This window comes from Bactrocera neohumeralis, chromosome 3 (assembly GCF_024586455.1).
Source record: "Bactrocera neohumeralis isolate Rockhampton chromosome 3, APGP_CSIRO_Bneo_wtdbg2-racon-allhic-juicebox.fasta_v2, whole genome shotgun sequence".
Classification (NCBI taxonomy): domain Eukaryota; kingdom Metazoa; phylum Arthropoda; class Insecta; order Diptera; family Tephritidae; genus Bactrocera; species Bactrocera neohumeralis.
Window position 1 is genome coordinate 47,100,289 of NC_065920.1, and position 16,877 is coordinate 47,117,165.

Sequence of the window (16,877 nt, forward strand, 5' to 3'; positions counted from 1 at the left end):
ATCGGTCGCTGTCATCGTCAAGCCTCTGCACCATATAGCAGGACGGGAGTTATGAGTGACTTATAGAGTTTAGCTTTTGTTCGTCGAGAGAAGACTTTACTTTTCAATTGCCTACTCAGTCCGAAGTAGCACCTGTTGGCAAGAGCAATGCTGCGTTGGATTTCCAGGCTGACATTGTTGGTGGTGTTTACGCTGGTTCCAAGATAGACGAAATTATCTACCACTTCAAAGTTATGACTGTCAACAGTGACGTGAGAGCCAAGTCGCGAGTGCGACGACTGTTTGTTTGATGACAGGAGATATTTCGTCTTGCCCTCGTTCACTGCCAGACCCATTTGTTTTGCTTCCTTGTCTAGTCTGGAGAAAGCAGAACTAACGGCGCAGGTGTTAAGGCCGATAATATCAATATCATCAGCATACGCCAGCAGCTGTACACTCTTATAAAAGATACCTTCTCTACTAAGTTCTGCAGCTCGAACTATTTTCTCCAGAAGCAGGTTGAAAAAGTCACACGATAGGGAACCGCCTTGTCCGAAACCTCGTTTGGTATCGAACGACTCGGAGAGGTCCTTCCCGATCCTGACGGAGCTTTTGATGTTACTCAACGTCAGTTTACACAGCCGTATTAGTTTTGCGGGGATACCTAATTCAGACATCGCGGCATAAAGGCAGCTCCATTTCGTGCTGTCGAAAGCAGCTTTGAAATCGACGAAGAGATGATGTGTTTCACGGGTCTTTTCCAAGATTTGGCGCATGGTGAATATCTGGTCGGTTGTTGATTTGCCAGGTCTGAAGCCACACTGATAAGGTCCAATCAGTTTGTTGACGTTGGGCTTTAATCTTTCACACAATACGCTCGATAGAACCTTATATGCGATGTTGAGGAGACTAATCCCACGGTAGTTGGCACAGATTGTGGGGTCTCCTTTTTTATGGATGGGGCATAGCACACTTAAATTCCAATCGTTGGGCATGCTTTCGTCCGACCATATTTTACAAAGAAGCTGATGCATGCTCCGACGCTTTGTTGTTCTTCAGACGGGTGATTGCTATTCGAACTTCTTCATGGTCGGGTAAGGGAACGTCTGCTTCTTCGTCATCGATTGGGGAATCGGGTTCTCCTTCTCCTGGTATTGTGCGTTCACTGCCATTCAACAGGCTGGAGAAGTGTTCCCTCCATAATTTAAGTATGCTCTGGGCATCGGTTACTTGATCACCTTCCGGGGTTCTACAAGAGTAAGCTCCGGTCTTGAAACTTTCTATAAGCCGCCGCATTTTTTTGTAGAATTTTCGAGAATTACCCCTGTCGGCCAGCTTATCAAGCTCTTCGTACTCACGCATTTCGGCCTCTTTCTTCTTCTGTCTGCAGATGCGTCTCGCGTCCCTCTTCAACTCTCGGTATCTATCCCATCCCGCACGTGTAGTGGTCGATCGTAACTTTGCGCGGTAGGCAGCATGTTTTCTCTCCGCTGCACTCCTCGTCGTACCAGCTATTCTTTTACACTTTCCGAAAACCAATGGTTTCGGTTGCAGCTGTACGTAAAGAGTTTGAAATGCCGTCCCACAGTTCCCTTATACCGAGTTGTTGACGAGTGCTCTCAGAGAGCAGGAGTGCCGAGTAGAAAATCGTTCGGCTGTCTGTTGTGATTGCAGCTTCTCGACGTCGAACCTTCCTTGTGTTTGTTGACGTGCGTTTTTTGCTGCACAGAGGCGGGTGCGAATCTTAGCTGCAACAAGATAGTGATCCGAGTCGATGTTAGGACCTCGGAGCGCACGCACGTCTAGAACACTGGAGACGTGTCTTCCGTCTATCACAACATGATCGATCTGGTTGGTGGCTTTCGATCCGGAGACAGCCAGGTAGCTTGATCTTCTTGTGCTGGAATCTAGTACCACAGATAACCATATTTCGGGCCCCGGCGAAGTCAATCAGCCTCAACCCATTTGGAGATGTTTCGTCGTGGAGGCTGAATTTACCGACCGTAGTGCCAAAGATACCTTCTTTACCCACCCTGGCATTAAAGTCGCCAAGCATGATTTTGACATCGTGGCGGGGGCAGCGCTCATAAGTGCGCTCCAAGCACTCATAAAAGACATCTTTGGTCACATCGTCCTTCTCTTCCGTCGGGGCGTGGGCGCAAATCAGCGATATGTTGAAGAACCTCGTTTTGATGCGGATTGTGGCTAGACGTTCATTCACCGGAGTGAATGATAGTACTCAGCGACGGAGTCTCTTTCCCACCATGAATACCACACAAAACTTGCGCTCCTTTATATGGCCACTGTAGTAAATGCCACAAGGACCTACTCGTCTCTGTCCTTGTCCCGTCCATCGCATTTCTTGGACGGCGATGATGCCAGCCTTTATTTTCACGAGGACTTCAACCAGCTGGGCAGCGGCAGCTTCTCAATTAAGGGACCGGACATTCCAGGTGCATGCCCTCAATTTGTAGTCCTTATTTCGTTTGCCATGGTTGTCATCAAAAGGGGGGTCTCCCATCCGAGGCTAGTTGTTGCTTTTCAATGGGGGTGTTTTTTACGTGGCGGGTCCCAAACCCAGCGCACAACCCTATGCAGGGGATGTTTCGCCTTCTCACATTAGCTCGCCTTCGAACGGATGTTCTTAGGCTACCCAGAGGATACTTTGTCAAAGACCGAAAGTTGTGAGTTGCTTGAGCCATATGTAAAAGAATCGTTTCTGGCCACTCCCAAGTGAATGGCGATCAGAGAACTTTCCTCACTTGCGTGAACTTCTACACACGACTCCATCCTCCAATAATACTTCAAGCGCTGATAAAACCAAATGTTTATTGGAGAGAAATTGCAGAATTTCGACTTATTTCTTAGCTAAATTCAAAATTTTGTGCACTAAATTCACGAAATGCAATAAGTTAGCTTGATTTAATATGACAAAAAATTTATATTTCTGTTCTTGAGTTACGCGGTTTTTGTCTCAAACACTTAATACGAAAAACACGCAACTAAAAGGAACATGCTTGGCTATCCACAAACTAAATGCCGTGAAGTCAGGTCAAGCGTGTTTGGCGTTTTCTATGCTACATACTCACTATTTGTTGTTGCTGTAGTTAACTTACCAGTCAATTGAATTTTGCCAATATTGCTGCTCACAACGGAGTTCTGCGTCAGCGTGCGATAGGTGCGGCAGCAATAAACTTTGTGGGCATCGGTGCGAGTGATGTTGTACACCAGAAGTTTGCCGGTCGGTAGCATATGATTTTTCCCATCTAAAAATACAGAGCAAGGAATGTGAGAATATGTGTACAAAAAAGCGATAAAACGAAATAGGCAAAAAGGTTGTGGTATAGCGGAAATATGGTGTGCAATAATGTATTCATTTGTTTTATTTTAATCCTGCTTTCATTTGTTGATTCGTTGTCTAACTTTTTTCCACTAGATACTTAACTACAATTGCATACGCTCACCGCATATTTATTCCTAATGACTCAAGTCACACACATGTAGCCCGGTATTTAAATAGCTTTGGTCGGTTGTGGCAAAAAATAATAATAGAGTTTTCAACAAGGATATGTGCAAAGAGGATATTCGATGGAGGATGGCCGATGGCCGAGAAAGCTCTTGGTCGGTGGGAGTGTTCCACAATCAAACTCCGAACTCTCAAAACTCGTAGCGCTGCAGACGGAAGTCTGAAAGTGTAGCGCGGAGGAGGAAACCGGCTGTTAACTGCTACTGGCTCGTTTTGCTTTGGTGATGGATGACGTAATTCATTTTTTACTTATCCTTTTTGATTCACTAAATCCACATAAGTTATTTAGACTAATAAAACGCAAATAGTTGCGTAGACTAAACTTTGACAGTTGTTTGACTCCTTTTTTATGGATTTTCGAAAGTTGTTGGAATTTTAGAATTTTTGCGACCTTGAGGTCATTGACCTATGTTTGTTACCGATAAATTAATTTCCATAAGATAATTAAAAAAATACGTAGATGAACAGAGCATATTTTCACTAACAGGTTACCAATTTCCCTAAAAAAATTGTTTAACTACCTACTGCTATGTAAACTGTCCACTAAAGTCTATCATGGCCCACGCAAAAGCCAAAATATTTTTCTCGAATGCCCAAAAAGAGCAAACTCATCGAATTGATGTATCCGCAAAGGCACACGTAATCTCCGTTAGGTTCCTTTAATGCGCTGGGGTTGGATCCCACTATTTACCAATACCAATATTTAAATCTATTTGGTTCTTTAACACTCGAACGGAGAAAATTCAAAATACTTATAAACCTTACGATTCTTTTTATTAGTACGGAATTTGGAATCCGTCACGGACCGCAATTAATTAACATTTTCTTTAAATAAGTATGACGCTTTTATCGTGACTCCACTGTACTTTTAATTAGTTAAACATATAATTTCTACTCACCTCCTTCTAGCGATGGATATATATTGAAATTCGGTTCCTGCAGCCATGATGTCACCGTTACATACTCCTTAACAAACGACGGTATATTACATTTAATTAACACATTGCTACCAATAAAACCTCCTGGATTTTGCACTTCCGGTTCGTAACGTTGATTTACAACTGCAAATAAAAGGGAAATAAAAGAAAAACATTGCAAATGCATTAATTACTCAAATTACAACAACAAGACATGAGACAATCTATTAACACATTACTGAAAAACGTACTGAAACATCCATTTGTGTGCATGTATTTGCTAACTGATTCGGGCCACATTAATTATTTCTAAAAGCCTGTTAATGGCGAAATCGAAAAACAAAATAAGTATTTACAAAGTGCTGACAAGTTTACTAATAATTACAAAAATGTTTTATGCAAATGGTTTGGAATCAATTTAAAATGAAGAGTAATATGTGCACCCTTCTCATGACAGTCGAGTCCACCGGACCTCACCCGGATTTTTACCCACTACTTTCTTCAAGCTTATTTACATAATACGTTTAAATAAAAACAATTCAAATTTGCAGTCGAATAGCGAACATCTATCACAGTAGCGAATTTTCTGCGGTACGAAAATTTTAAAATTTAATTTTAACTCGGTCTTAATAGTAGACATAGGTTAATCTTCAGCTCTTAATTCGCCAAACGTTGAAGAGAATAATCAGCTGAACTAAAAAGTACAGACTCTTCGAATAGAGATAGAATAGTCATGATATTTTATTAGATCACCTTCTCTTATGTTAATCTTTTGATAAGAAAAAGTATAGCGAGGAGAGGCAAATCGAAAACATTTTTTAGTAAAAAAATATAGCGGCATGAAAAGTCTTTTACAGATCGCAAAAATTATGAATTAATATACAGATGTACAAAGAGTGTTAAAAATAGCGGTTTTTTTAATATTTAGTCATTCGTCCACATTAATGTTGTCGCCTTCACAACATTCCCCATTTGATATTATGCACTTATTTCAGCGTTTCTTCCAATTGTCGAAATAATTCTAAAACACGATTTTTGGGATAGCTTTTTGCTTCAGCTTCACCGATTTTATCTATTTTGTAAAACGACATCCTTTTAGGGTCCTTTTATTTATGGAATAAATCACACGAAGGTATATCTGTCGATTATGGAGGCTGTGCCATTGTAAACATTATTGTTTTTGGCTACTAATTCGCTAAAAAATTCCTTAATCTATTTTTTTATCAAAGCAAAATCGCCAAGCTCATAAAAACAAGTCTTAAGTTATTGCCATTGGCAGCTAAACAAATGATTGTACTTCAGGCGCGTGTAAATCAACATAGTAAATTCAAGTAATGAAGGACTATGTCTGGGTGTAACTGAATATTTTATACTCTTGCTGCTTGCATCAATCAAAGCCCGATAATTTTTAAGAAATCTTCTCCAATCAATTTCATTAAAATATCATACAGCAGTTTTACCCAACCTTAACAGTTTAAATATTACAAATGAGCAGCTACTGATAAATGACGTTTCCAAAACGATATCTTAAAAACTGAGGGACTAATTCATATATGTATATACAGACGGACAGACAGACAGACAGACGGACATGGCTAAATCAACTCAGCTCAACATACTGATCATTTATAGTATATATATAGTATTAACTCGATTTTTTCTATTTTTGACAATACTACATACAGTTAATATGTCACAGACTAACAAAATGCTCCCAGGGTTTTATCAAGGTATCTCAGACCATCACCAAAAATGCCGATATTACAAACGCTGTTATGATTACAACACGTTATCTCATATTCATTGAGATAACTTTTATGTTATATCGGCCGATAAATGCGGTGTAAAGTCACGCGCAAGTTCGAAAATCGTTATGTTGGGTAAGTGGAGCCTAATAGAAGTACTTACCGGATTAAACCAATTTTTGAGATTATGAGGAAAGGTTTCTCTGCAAATTTCAGTTCAAATAACATACTTTGACCGATATTTTCCATAAAAATCAAATATTGGCATAGGGTTTGTCCGGAAAGTAATAGAACTAAGTCGATTACACAGATTTTGATACATTTAAAATCTTGGTAATTAAACGAATACTTAGTCGACGGTCTGAGTTCAGAACTTTGCGCACACGAGCCACATTGTCCGTATTTGTCGAAGTCGTACGGTCTTCATCAGCGACCACTTCCCGGCCCTCCAAAAAGGCTTGGTGACACCGAAACACAACACTTCTTACTAAAGACATCTGGATAAGCCTGTTAGATCATATGATACGTCTCTGTCGCAGTCCTACCGATTTTTGCAAAGAATTTAATCGCATACCTCTGCAAAAAACAAACGCTGCATTTTCCGCTTGCACCACTCACAGAAACACATTGCGCGAAAATGTTTGTCCTGACTCCGCGGAGCGCGGACGCTCTGAGCTACGAACGCCCTCACCGAACCCAGCTGGTGCGAAGAAAATCAGTCGAAGTACTTTCGGAAGAAAACGCTTACTTTCTGGACAAACCTAGGGGTCTTGGAAGTATTTCTGGTTTCATTTGGACAATTCTTATTCATGAGGTGGCACACTTCAAATGCACTATTCGTGCAAAGTTCTAGATATATTGACTGGCGCTTTATTTGTATACCGAATGTGAACGAACTAGGTAAAGGAAATTTAAAATTTGGTTATATGGGAAGTAGGCGTGGTTGTACTCTCCTATTTTGCACTGTGGCATAAGATTATCCGGAGTATATTACGCGACGAATTAGATTGATATCGGTCGAGTAGGTCCCGAGAATTGGCTTTTCACCAAAATTTGGGCGGGCCACGCTCATCGATCAAAGTTTATACCGTCTCCTAAAACGTCTTTCTGTACCATCTCGATAATACAATTTAATAAATCTCACGCATTTACTGAATTTAAACATAGAATTTCACTTATTTTCACACTTTCGTAAAAGGGGTTTGACAGGGTTTGTCCTGTGCAAATTTGTGTTATAGAGCTTTATTGATTTTGAAGATAAGTAAATTAAATTTTATAGGAGTGGGGCCACGACTACTTTTTAAAGATATTCAAAACGCAGGTGGTACTCCTTATTGAGAATCGTTGCGCTAATTCGAGCTCTGTACCTTAATTTACCGCTTAGTAATGACACTTTATAAATTTTAGATTAAAGGCGTTTAGTGGTAATGGTCCGGTTTTTTCCATCTACGATATCATAAATCTTATGGGGCCAAGAAAGAAGTTTACAAAGTTTCATTAAAATATCTGAATTTTTACCCTAGCTTGCTTGATATCCTTACAAAGGGACAAACAGTCAGCAGTATTTTAACTCGTTTCGTCCCCCTGATCATTTATATACATGTTTACATGTTTGCTATATTGGGTATATTATGGTTCAAGGGAGATTATTTTAGAAAATTGGCGGTTCAAGGTAATCCAATATACAGAAGATTATTTTAGAGTTTTATGCATATATAATTATATAAAAGATCCCGATTAAGTTTGTTCGACTTATATATACCCAGCTGATTTTAAATAAGATTTCGCTACTTAAAACGTACCTAACATAGTGAACTTTTTAATGGAAGTTCCAGGATATGAGACCCGTTTTTTTTAAACGGAGAACTTTGTAATCGTCGTGGAATTGTTATTATCCCGATAAATTCAGCAAATTGGTTTTAGAGTTTTATGCATATATAATTATATAAAAGGTCCCGATTAAGTTTGTTCGACTTATATATACCCAGCTGATTTTAAATAAGATTTCGCTATCCCCGTCACATTTCTAATTCCAACTTATCGCCGTACTTACCTGCTTCAATCAAAAACATCACGAGAAACAATTGTACCCACAGCATTGCTAGCCGCACAATGACACACGGACCAGTGGACATCTTGACGGAACTCTTCCGCTTCGAAAGGAGGGAAATAGAGTGAACCGTTGGCAAGCATATGACGGACCTGCAAGAGAGAGGTAAATGTATTAGCAGTGAGTAGAGAGAGAAATGCAAAAATAGTGAAACAGCAATTAAGTGTAATGGAAATTGATAATAATGCAAAGCTTTTAATCCTAAAATTGAGAAGTGGACGTGTAATAACGTGTTTCTTTTGCAAGCGGTGAAGAGCGCGTTGTTACGATACTTCAGAGATACCAACAACAATTTTTTTAATTGACCTGTAAAAATTTGCGATAAATAACCTGCTATTGCCACCGAAAGTACAGATATTCGGAAATGCATCAAAGGTGTGAGATGGGTCCCAGTAAGAGAACAAAGAGAATTATACACACACATGCCCTTTTATAGGAGGTAGTTTTAAGGACTACAGCACAGCCACTGACACCCAAGACCCATCAGTGGTGGACGCATTGCAAATGCCACATTGTTATACCTACTCCAGTAGAAAAAAACAGTAACAGTGAAGACTTGACTTCGCTCGTTGCTTGTTGTGGCATTGTGCTCGACGTTCCTAGAATAGCTTTTGTGCGAAATAAAATGCGAAGCTGCTACATTGTCTGACTGCCCGTTATCTTCCTGACCACCAACACCCTTCTTCGCAATATTTGTCTTCTTGTCGACTGCGCCAGCCTGCCTCACTGTTATATTTAACGACACTCGCTCGATTCCACTCGCCAATCAACAGTCCGTACCTTCGGTGCTATTTCGAAATACTTGTAACTCAGGCGAGCCGCCTATGCGGAAGTTTGGTTCAAGTGGTTATTGATTGAATTTGTTCGAAACTGACTCTGGTCGCGCGCCTCAACTCCAGGCGCTTCCTTCATGCCGACCGTAAGTTATTGTTGCTATTATTGTTATTTTGTTTCTACTACTTTGTATTTGAATTTTTTTGTTGGTTGCAGTTATGTCGCTTTTTGTACGTGTACAGTAAATACCATGCATTGTTCGGGCTGCGGCTCATGTATCCGGCTGAGGGTTAGAGCTTGCGCCAGAGACTACCACACTGTTTAGTTATAAGTTGTCAAAATTCGTCACCATTTTTTTGCATTAAAGGGTGCACAGACTTTAAGTTAACAACAATTAAATATTTGTAAACGAAAATTATATTTAAGTGCATTTCTACCGATATTGTTTGCAAGGTTTTTAAGGTTGTTTTGATGACTGTAACAGTTGTTGCTTTTGTTATATATTTGCATTATTTCGCAACAATGCTTGGGATAAATACAATATATACGTTCATAACTAAAGTTAGGTTAGGTTCAATGATTGATGCAGAGATCGTACTTACACTACTATATCAAGTAGTTTGTGAAGCTATAAAAACAGACCTCCGTTGTTATAAGCCAGCAAAGCGCCTTGAGAACAATAAAACATTTGCTTAGGCGTTTAAATTGTATTCACGTTAGATCTCTGGGATATCTGACTGTGTGAGCTTCTAAGTGGTTATGCCCTTGATCACGCACACGCGGTACATTCAAGAAGGAAATGTTGAGATGTTTTCACCTCGCTGCGTAGAGCTTGTGCAGATCGTACAGTCGTACACACGAGAAGAGGAGAGCCCCCAACCATTCCCATTCCCATTTAACGATAGCGGGTGTGCTGTGGCCTGACACCCAAAATAGTCATATCACAAAGTGACTCGGTTCGTGAGATCAAGGTTAGTATCGTTGTTGGTTAATAGCGAGGACACTTTCGGTCCTCAAATTAGTTACGTTATCTTTCCTTTGACCATGAGTAGTACATCGTCTGCATAGGCATTTGACCAAGATCCATAGAAAAGAATGTAAAATAACTAAAGCTATTATTATTTTCTGACTAAGCATTTTACAAATAGTATATTTTTTAAAAGTTTGCCAAACCTAATCACACTAAACGATTCATGGATCTTCCGTCTAAAAAAATTCTTGAAAATAGCAATACGTGGAAAGTCAAAATACCAGACACCTGTATACTATACAGACTGCCTACCTCGAAACATTACAATCGACCACAATACGTGCGTGATGGGATAGATACCGAAGAGGAAAGCGAGACGCCTTTGCAGATAAAAAAAGATAGAGACCGAAATGCGTGAGTACGAAGAGCTTTACAAGCTGGGCGATAGGAGCATACTCTTGTAGAACCCTCAGTGGTGATTTAGTAACCGATGCCCTGAGCATACTAAAATTATGGAGGGAACACTCCTCCAGCCTGCTGAATGACAGTGAAAGCATAACACCAGGAGAAGGCGAACTCGATTCCGCAATCGATGACGATGCAGCAAAAGTTGCAATGGTGGACCATGAGGAAGCTCAAATAGAAATTACCCGTCTGAAGAACAAAAAAGCGGCGGGGTCGATGGATTGGCGGCCAAGCTATTCAAATACGGTGCATCAACTTATTTGTAGAATATGGTCGGACGAAAGCATGCCCAACGATTGGAATTTAAGTGTGCTTTGCCCAATCCACAAAACAAGAGACCCCACAATCTGCGCCAACTACCGTGAGATAAGTCTCCTTAACATCGCATATAAGGTTCTATCGAGCGTATTGTGTGAAAGATTAAAGCCCACCGTCAACAAACTGATTGGACCTTACCAGTGTGGCTTTAGACCTGGCAAATCAACAACCGACCAGATATTCACCATGCGCCAAATCTTGGAAAAGACCGTGAAAGGAGAATCGACGCACATCTCTTCGTCGATTTCAAAGCTGCTTTCGACAGCACGAAAAGCTGCCTCTATGCCGCGATGTCTGAATTAGGTATCCCCGCAAAACTAATACGACTGTGTAAACTGACGTTGAGCAACACTAAATGCTCCGTCAGGATCGGGAAGGACCTCTCCGAGCCGTTCGATACCAAACGAGGTTTCAGACAAGGCGACTCCCTATCGTGCGACTTCTTCAACCTACTGCTGGAGAAAATAATTCGAGTAGCAAAATAAATAAAGAAGGTATGTCGGAATGGACGAAAACTCTTCAGCTCTGAAAGGTGTCGACGCAGTAACCGCTGGGGGAAGCAGAGGAAAAGGAAAACCTTCACTCCGTTGGAAACCAGGTGGAAAAGCACCTGGCCTCGCTTCGAATTTCCAATTGGCGCCACATTGTGAAAAGAAGAAACCACTGGCGCCCTGCTCTTAACTCGGCTGTAACCACATAAGCGGTTACTACACCAATAAAGGAGAAGAAGTATACTAAACAAGGTACGCTCCAAAGTAAACAGGACTTTAAAAACAAAAAGAACAAATGGTTTTATCTTCGAAATCAATCCATTTTATTCAAAGTAGTCTCCTTCTGCTTCAACACAGCTTTTTGCATGGTCCAAAAGCATGTCGAACGAGTGTTTTGGTTCGTTGGCCGGTATGGCCGCCAGTATGCCTTTTGAATAGGCTCTACGTCTGCATAACGCTTTCTTTTCATGAGCAAATGCATTTTTTCAGGAAGAACAAGCCGTGCTCACACCTTTAGTAAGCCCAAATGTTCGGTCAAAATGCGATATGTCGATGTTTCGGAGATGTTCAATTCCACTTCCATGAATGTCAATGATGATTTCGGCTGATTTTTGATGAATTCGCGCACAGTTTCGATGGAATTTCCGGTGATCACGGATTTTGCTTGGCCCACATGTTGATCGTCATTTGTGTCCTCACGAACTTGAAACCACTCTTGCACTCTGCTACGGGATAGGCAATCATCGCCATAAACTTGTTTCATCAATTGAAACGTTTCGGTAAAAGTTTTACCAAATTTTAAAACAAAATTTAATGTTTGGTCTTTGTTCGAAGCTCATTTTCGCACCGATAACACAAACATACCGACACTTAAAACGCAATAACTTCACTTCCAATAAATGAAATGTCATGAAATTTTCACTGGACAATCGACAAAGATATCAGATTTAAACGCATCAGTCGACATAAAGATGGCGCGACCAGGGGGCGCTTGATTCAAAAAGACCTGTTTTCTTTGGAAAGCACCTTGTATAGTAAAACAACATACATATCTTATATTCAACAGCTTATAACACTAAAATCTAGTTGCCTCGTGAACCCGATTCCGGCCTGCGGCTTTCGTAAATTTTTTCTAAAGAATTATTACTCAGTGTTCAATCATCAAATGTAGTTTCAAGGTTTGGATTTAAACTTTCCAGTTAATGAATGAGCAGGACGGTTTCATTTACTATAACAATTATTTTATATGCGCTTTCAAAGCTATTCATTTAACATTACCTATTAGCGGTATTTCAACACAGTTGCAACGACAAAGCTTCTTTATCTTATCTCTTATTTTTCATAGACCGTGTATACTTGCAAGTTCCAGCCTCCCGCCGAAAGTGTACTGAAAGATTTTAACAATAATTAGTAGCATTAAGTTTCTACTGCGTCTTCCTGAAGTGAAAGCTATAGTAATGAGTATCCAATAAAATACTTCAAAGTACCGCGTGTGAAGCTATTTGACAGTATCCACTCAGAATATCTACAATTGCGACGAGATTACTTTTGCTTAGAGCAAATCTGAGCAGGAAGAATGTCGCAGTAGCACATGTTCTGTTTGTTGATAGAATGCAAGAGAACATTGGAAAACCATCTCGCATTTAATCGGATGAAATTAGGGTAAGGCTGCCCTGTCTATGAAGCTCATCGCATGCAAGTCTAGAAACATGACTGCTACTGCTAACAAGGTTATGCAGACTTTGATTAGTTTCGAGCACACAGTCAGCGAGCTCAAAGTTCCTCCTCCCTGAAGAAAACTGCAGTTCGGAGCAAGATATCTTCTACTACCTTGATGACCGATGCCTCCGCTTGAAAGACACTACAGTAGTCTGGTATTTTGAAATTATAGTTTATGCGGAGCTCCCAACAGAAAATTTAACACATATTTTATTTGTGTGTAAGAGAAATTATCGTTGCAGCTAAATGCTTAGAAACCAGACTGCAATCATGCCCAAGCCAGCTAGATATTATCTTTCCTTCACAAATACTTTTTATATTCACACAATTTTTCACTCTCTTCGTTTCTTTCAACTGTTTGCTTAAACCCCTTTTATATGCTTTGGTTAACTGTCGCTTGGGTTTCAAGTATTAGCCGCAGCGCCGTTCACAACGTTTCAGGCAGTTTGTCTTGGCTCTTTGGAAAATCTACCAGCAGAACACTTGTGCCGAGTTCTTTATAATCTTAACAGATATGTAGGCGCTGGCGTTGCCGTTTTTGTTCCTGAAATACCTTTTAGAAGCACGAGCAAACAGTTGCCGCAATTAGCAAGTGTTTGTCTTTGCTCCACAACGTCGTTTTTTGCTTACTTATTTGTTGGATTGGAAAAATGCTCAGGTAAGTGTTTGTTAGCGGCAATGGTGTGAGATGGCAGGGGTTGGTGGTAACAAGTTTCTAAAGGTTGTCTTTTTTAGAGATCGCTATTCATAGTAGCGATTCCGCTGGGCAATTATGTCGACTTAATATTGGGCGTAGTACGATAACCGAAATATCATTTTGGTAAAAAATGTTCACAATTTCCAAATATTGTTCCGGAATAAGTCTGTGCATTTTTAAATGGCAAGAGCAAAATGAGCTGTCAAAAAGACCACCTACAAAAAAGTATCAAATAACTGAAAACTACACGTCTGAAAAACCACCCCTTATAAAGATTCATCGCCCACATTTGTTGGAGACACATGCTATGTAATAAACCGCAATGGGTTCAAGTGCATCTTTTACAAATCTTTCTGCAATTCCCGTGCAAGTTGCAGGTCTAGTCACAGACACATTCAAGTAATTACACCCTTACATTTGTAACTCCATCTCCGTTTAAACTAATGGCCTAAAAGACGCATGAGCAAACGGGAAATTGCAGGGAAGAAACTCAATAAAGCCTCCACGTTCTGCAACAGTGCTACTTGCAACACATGCAGGATGTTTAACAGAAACCATGTGAGGTATCATATGTGTTGCTAAGTTCGAGCGAAGTTCAGCGTTAGATACTATTACAGCATTTACAAGTATAATCACCTGATCTCGACATGAAGGGAACGGCAAAGAATTTCAATGCAAATCGTGATTTTCGTCTTAGCACTAATTTTTTTTTTTTTGTGAATTTAAGTAAAGAAAATGCGAATCCAAGTTTCTTCTTTGACTGAAACATACTCAAATTCCTGCTAGGAATTTATTTTGAAGGTTCCAATCGACCGATTGGTTTAGAGCAAGACTGTCAAAGATAACGTTCAAACAGACTTCAAGACAACAGCTAACGATTTGGACTTCATACATGCATATCTGTATTAAACTTCTTTCCATGACTACTATTAATCCCTTCGCATGCCGCTCTTTATAAGATATACTCAACGAAGGAGCTTTTGTGGGTGTTTGAATAGTGGAAGCACAATATGAAAAATTATATTGATACTGATCATAGTCGCCATTGACTATGGCACAAATATGACTATTTTCGCTAACAATTTGTAATATTGTCTTTACGAAATTCATTTCGCATAAATTTCACGAAAAACAATTCCGGTTGAAGACACTTATTTTTGCTAATCTCAGTGTTTGTGAGCAGTATTTACTATCTAATCTACAGATTGTATGAGATTTTATTCATATGACTTATTGCTACAATCTTATTAATTGTCGTATCTGAAAATGATGCAATGAAACCGAAGAGGTCAGAGGTCCATTCCTTTCAAGGAAAGTAGGTGTAGTCATATAGTCCGATCTTTGCTAAAGATTGCCATTGCTCGTGTCTTATCATTATACCCTGAACAGGGTATATTAAGTTTGTCACGATGTTTGTAACACCCAGAAAAAAGCGTCAGAGACCTTATAAAGTATATATATAAATGATCAGTATGTTGAGCTGAGTCGATTTAGCCATGTCCGTCTGTCTGTCTGTCCCTCTGTCGGTCCGTCTGTCTGTATATATTAAAACTAGTCTCTCAGTTTTTAAGATGTCGTTTTGAAATTTTGCAAACGTCATTTTCTCTTCAAGAAGCTGCTCATTTGTCGGAACGGCCGATATCGGACCACTATAACATATAGCTGCCATATAAACTGAACGATCGGAATCAAGTTCTTGTATGGAAAACTTTCACATTTGACAATGTATCTTCACGAAATTTGGTATAGATTATTTTCTAAGGCAACAATGTAATCTCCGAAGAAATTGGTCAGATCGGTTAACTATAGCATATAGCTACCATACAAACTGAACGATCGGAATCAAGTTCTTGTATGGAAAACTTTCACATTTGACAATGTATCTTCACCAAATTTGGTATAGATTATTTTCTAAGGCAACAATGTAATCTCGAAGAAATTGTTCAGATTATTATAGCATATAGCTACCTTACAAACTGAACGATCGGAATCAAGTTCTTGTATAGAAAACTTTCACATTTGACAATGTATCTTCACCAAATTTGGTATAGATTATTTTCTAAGGCAACAATGTAATCTCCGAAAAAATTGTTCAGATCGGTTAACTATAGCATATAGCTACCATACAAACTGAACGATCGGAATCAAGTTCTTGTATGGAAAACTTTCACATTTGACAATGTATCTTCACCAAATTTGGTATAGATTATTTTCTAAGGCAACAATGTAATCTCCGAAAAAATTGTTCAGATCGGATTACTATAGCTTATAGCTTCCATACAAACTGAACACATAGTTACTAAAAGAAATGCACCTGTGAAGGGTATATTAGCTTCGGTGCCGCCGAAGTTAACGTTTTTTCTTGTTTTCTTATTGTTTTAACATTTAAAAGGTTTGAAAAAATACGCTATCCAGTCGTAAAACTGTTTCTCATTCTTACTCTTGAGTTTGTAAGAAAACCCTTTGGTTGGGACATATCAATAAAATAATTTTATCCTATCTAATTTGTTATATGAGCATAACAATAAACGTCAAACGGAAATATATATAACTTTATCGCTGCCCTTCTCTGCATGCCATCATAAGTCGGAAAACAAAAGAGTTAAAGCACAAATATGTCTTTGCTATCGGTCTTGTAGAGATGGAGGCGAAATTAAACTGAAACGAAGAGGAGGTAATTACTACTGTGTTTGAGAAATTGCAAAGGCATATAAAACGGTAAAAGCTCTGCTCAGCCGATTTCCTGGGTTTTCCCGCTCCACCAAAAACAATAAGCTTTAGTCTTCTTTGTCCCCTTCTTTTTATCCGGTTTGTTTCAAGCAAAGGGGTTTGGATATTACATTGACATCAACGATGATACTGCTGATGGAGACGATGTTGCTGATGGTGACACTATTGAGTCAGGGAATCAGGTACAAAAAGGCAAGAAACAGCGTGAGTGGAGAGTGTGACTGCGCTGACGGTAATGGCAAAGTTGCACAGCCCATTGAGTTTGAGTTTTTTACACTTATGCTGATACCAAGGGAGCAATAATGTGCTAAAGTGGGAGGTTAGGTGTAGATGGCACTCATAGATTCAGTTATGTGTTTGTGGTTTTACTTGATTGATACTGATGTATGTAGTTAGTACTGGGGAAGTAGTAATACTGTTGTAAGAAACTTTTACG

The 16,877-nt window shown here is 39.5% G+C and overlaps 1 protein-coding gene across 1 annotated transcript in view; it reads right to left on the reverse strand.

Moving 5' to 3' along the window:
- The window catches only part of LOC126752687 (cell adhesion molecule Dscam2-like), a 292,000-nt gene that overhangs the window by 264,685 nt on the left and 10,438 nt on the right, over positions 1-16,877 (reverse strand). Inside the window, exons 2-4 of the mRNA XM_050463656.1 lie at positions 8,221-8,369; positions 4,405-4,566; positions 3,096-3,245 (exon numbers count right to left, since the gene is read on the reverse strand). Coding sequence (XP_050319613.1) covers positions 3,096-3,245; positions 4,405-4,566; positions 8,221-8,369 — 461 coding nt within the window. The remainder of the gene's footprint in view (positions 1-3,095; positions 3,246-4,404; positions 4,567-8,220; positions 8,370-16,877) is intronic.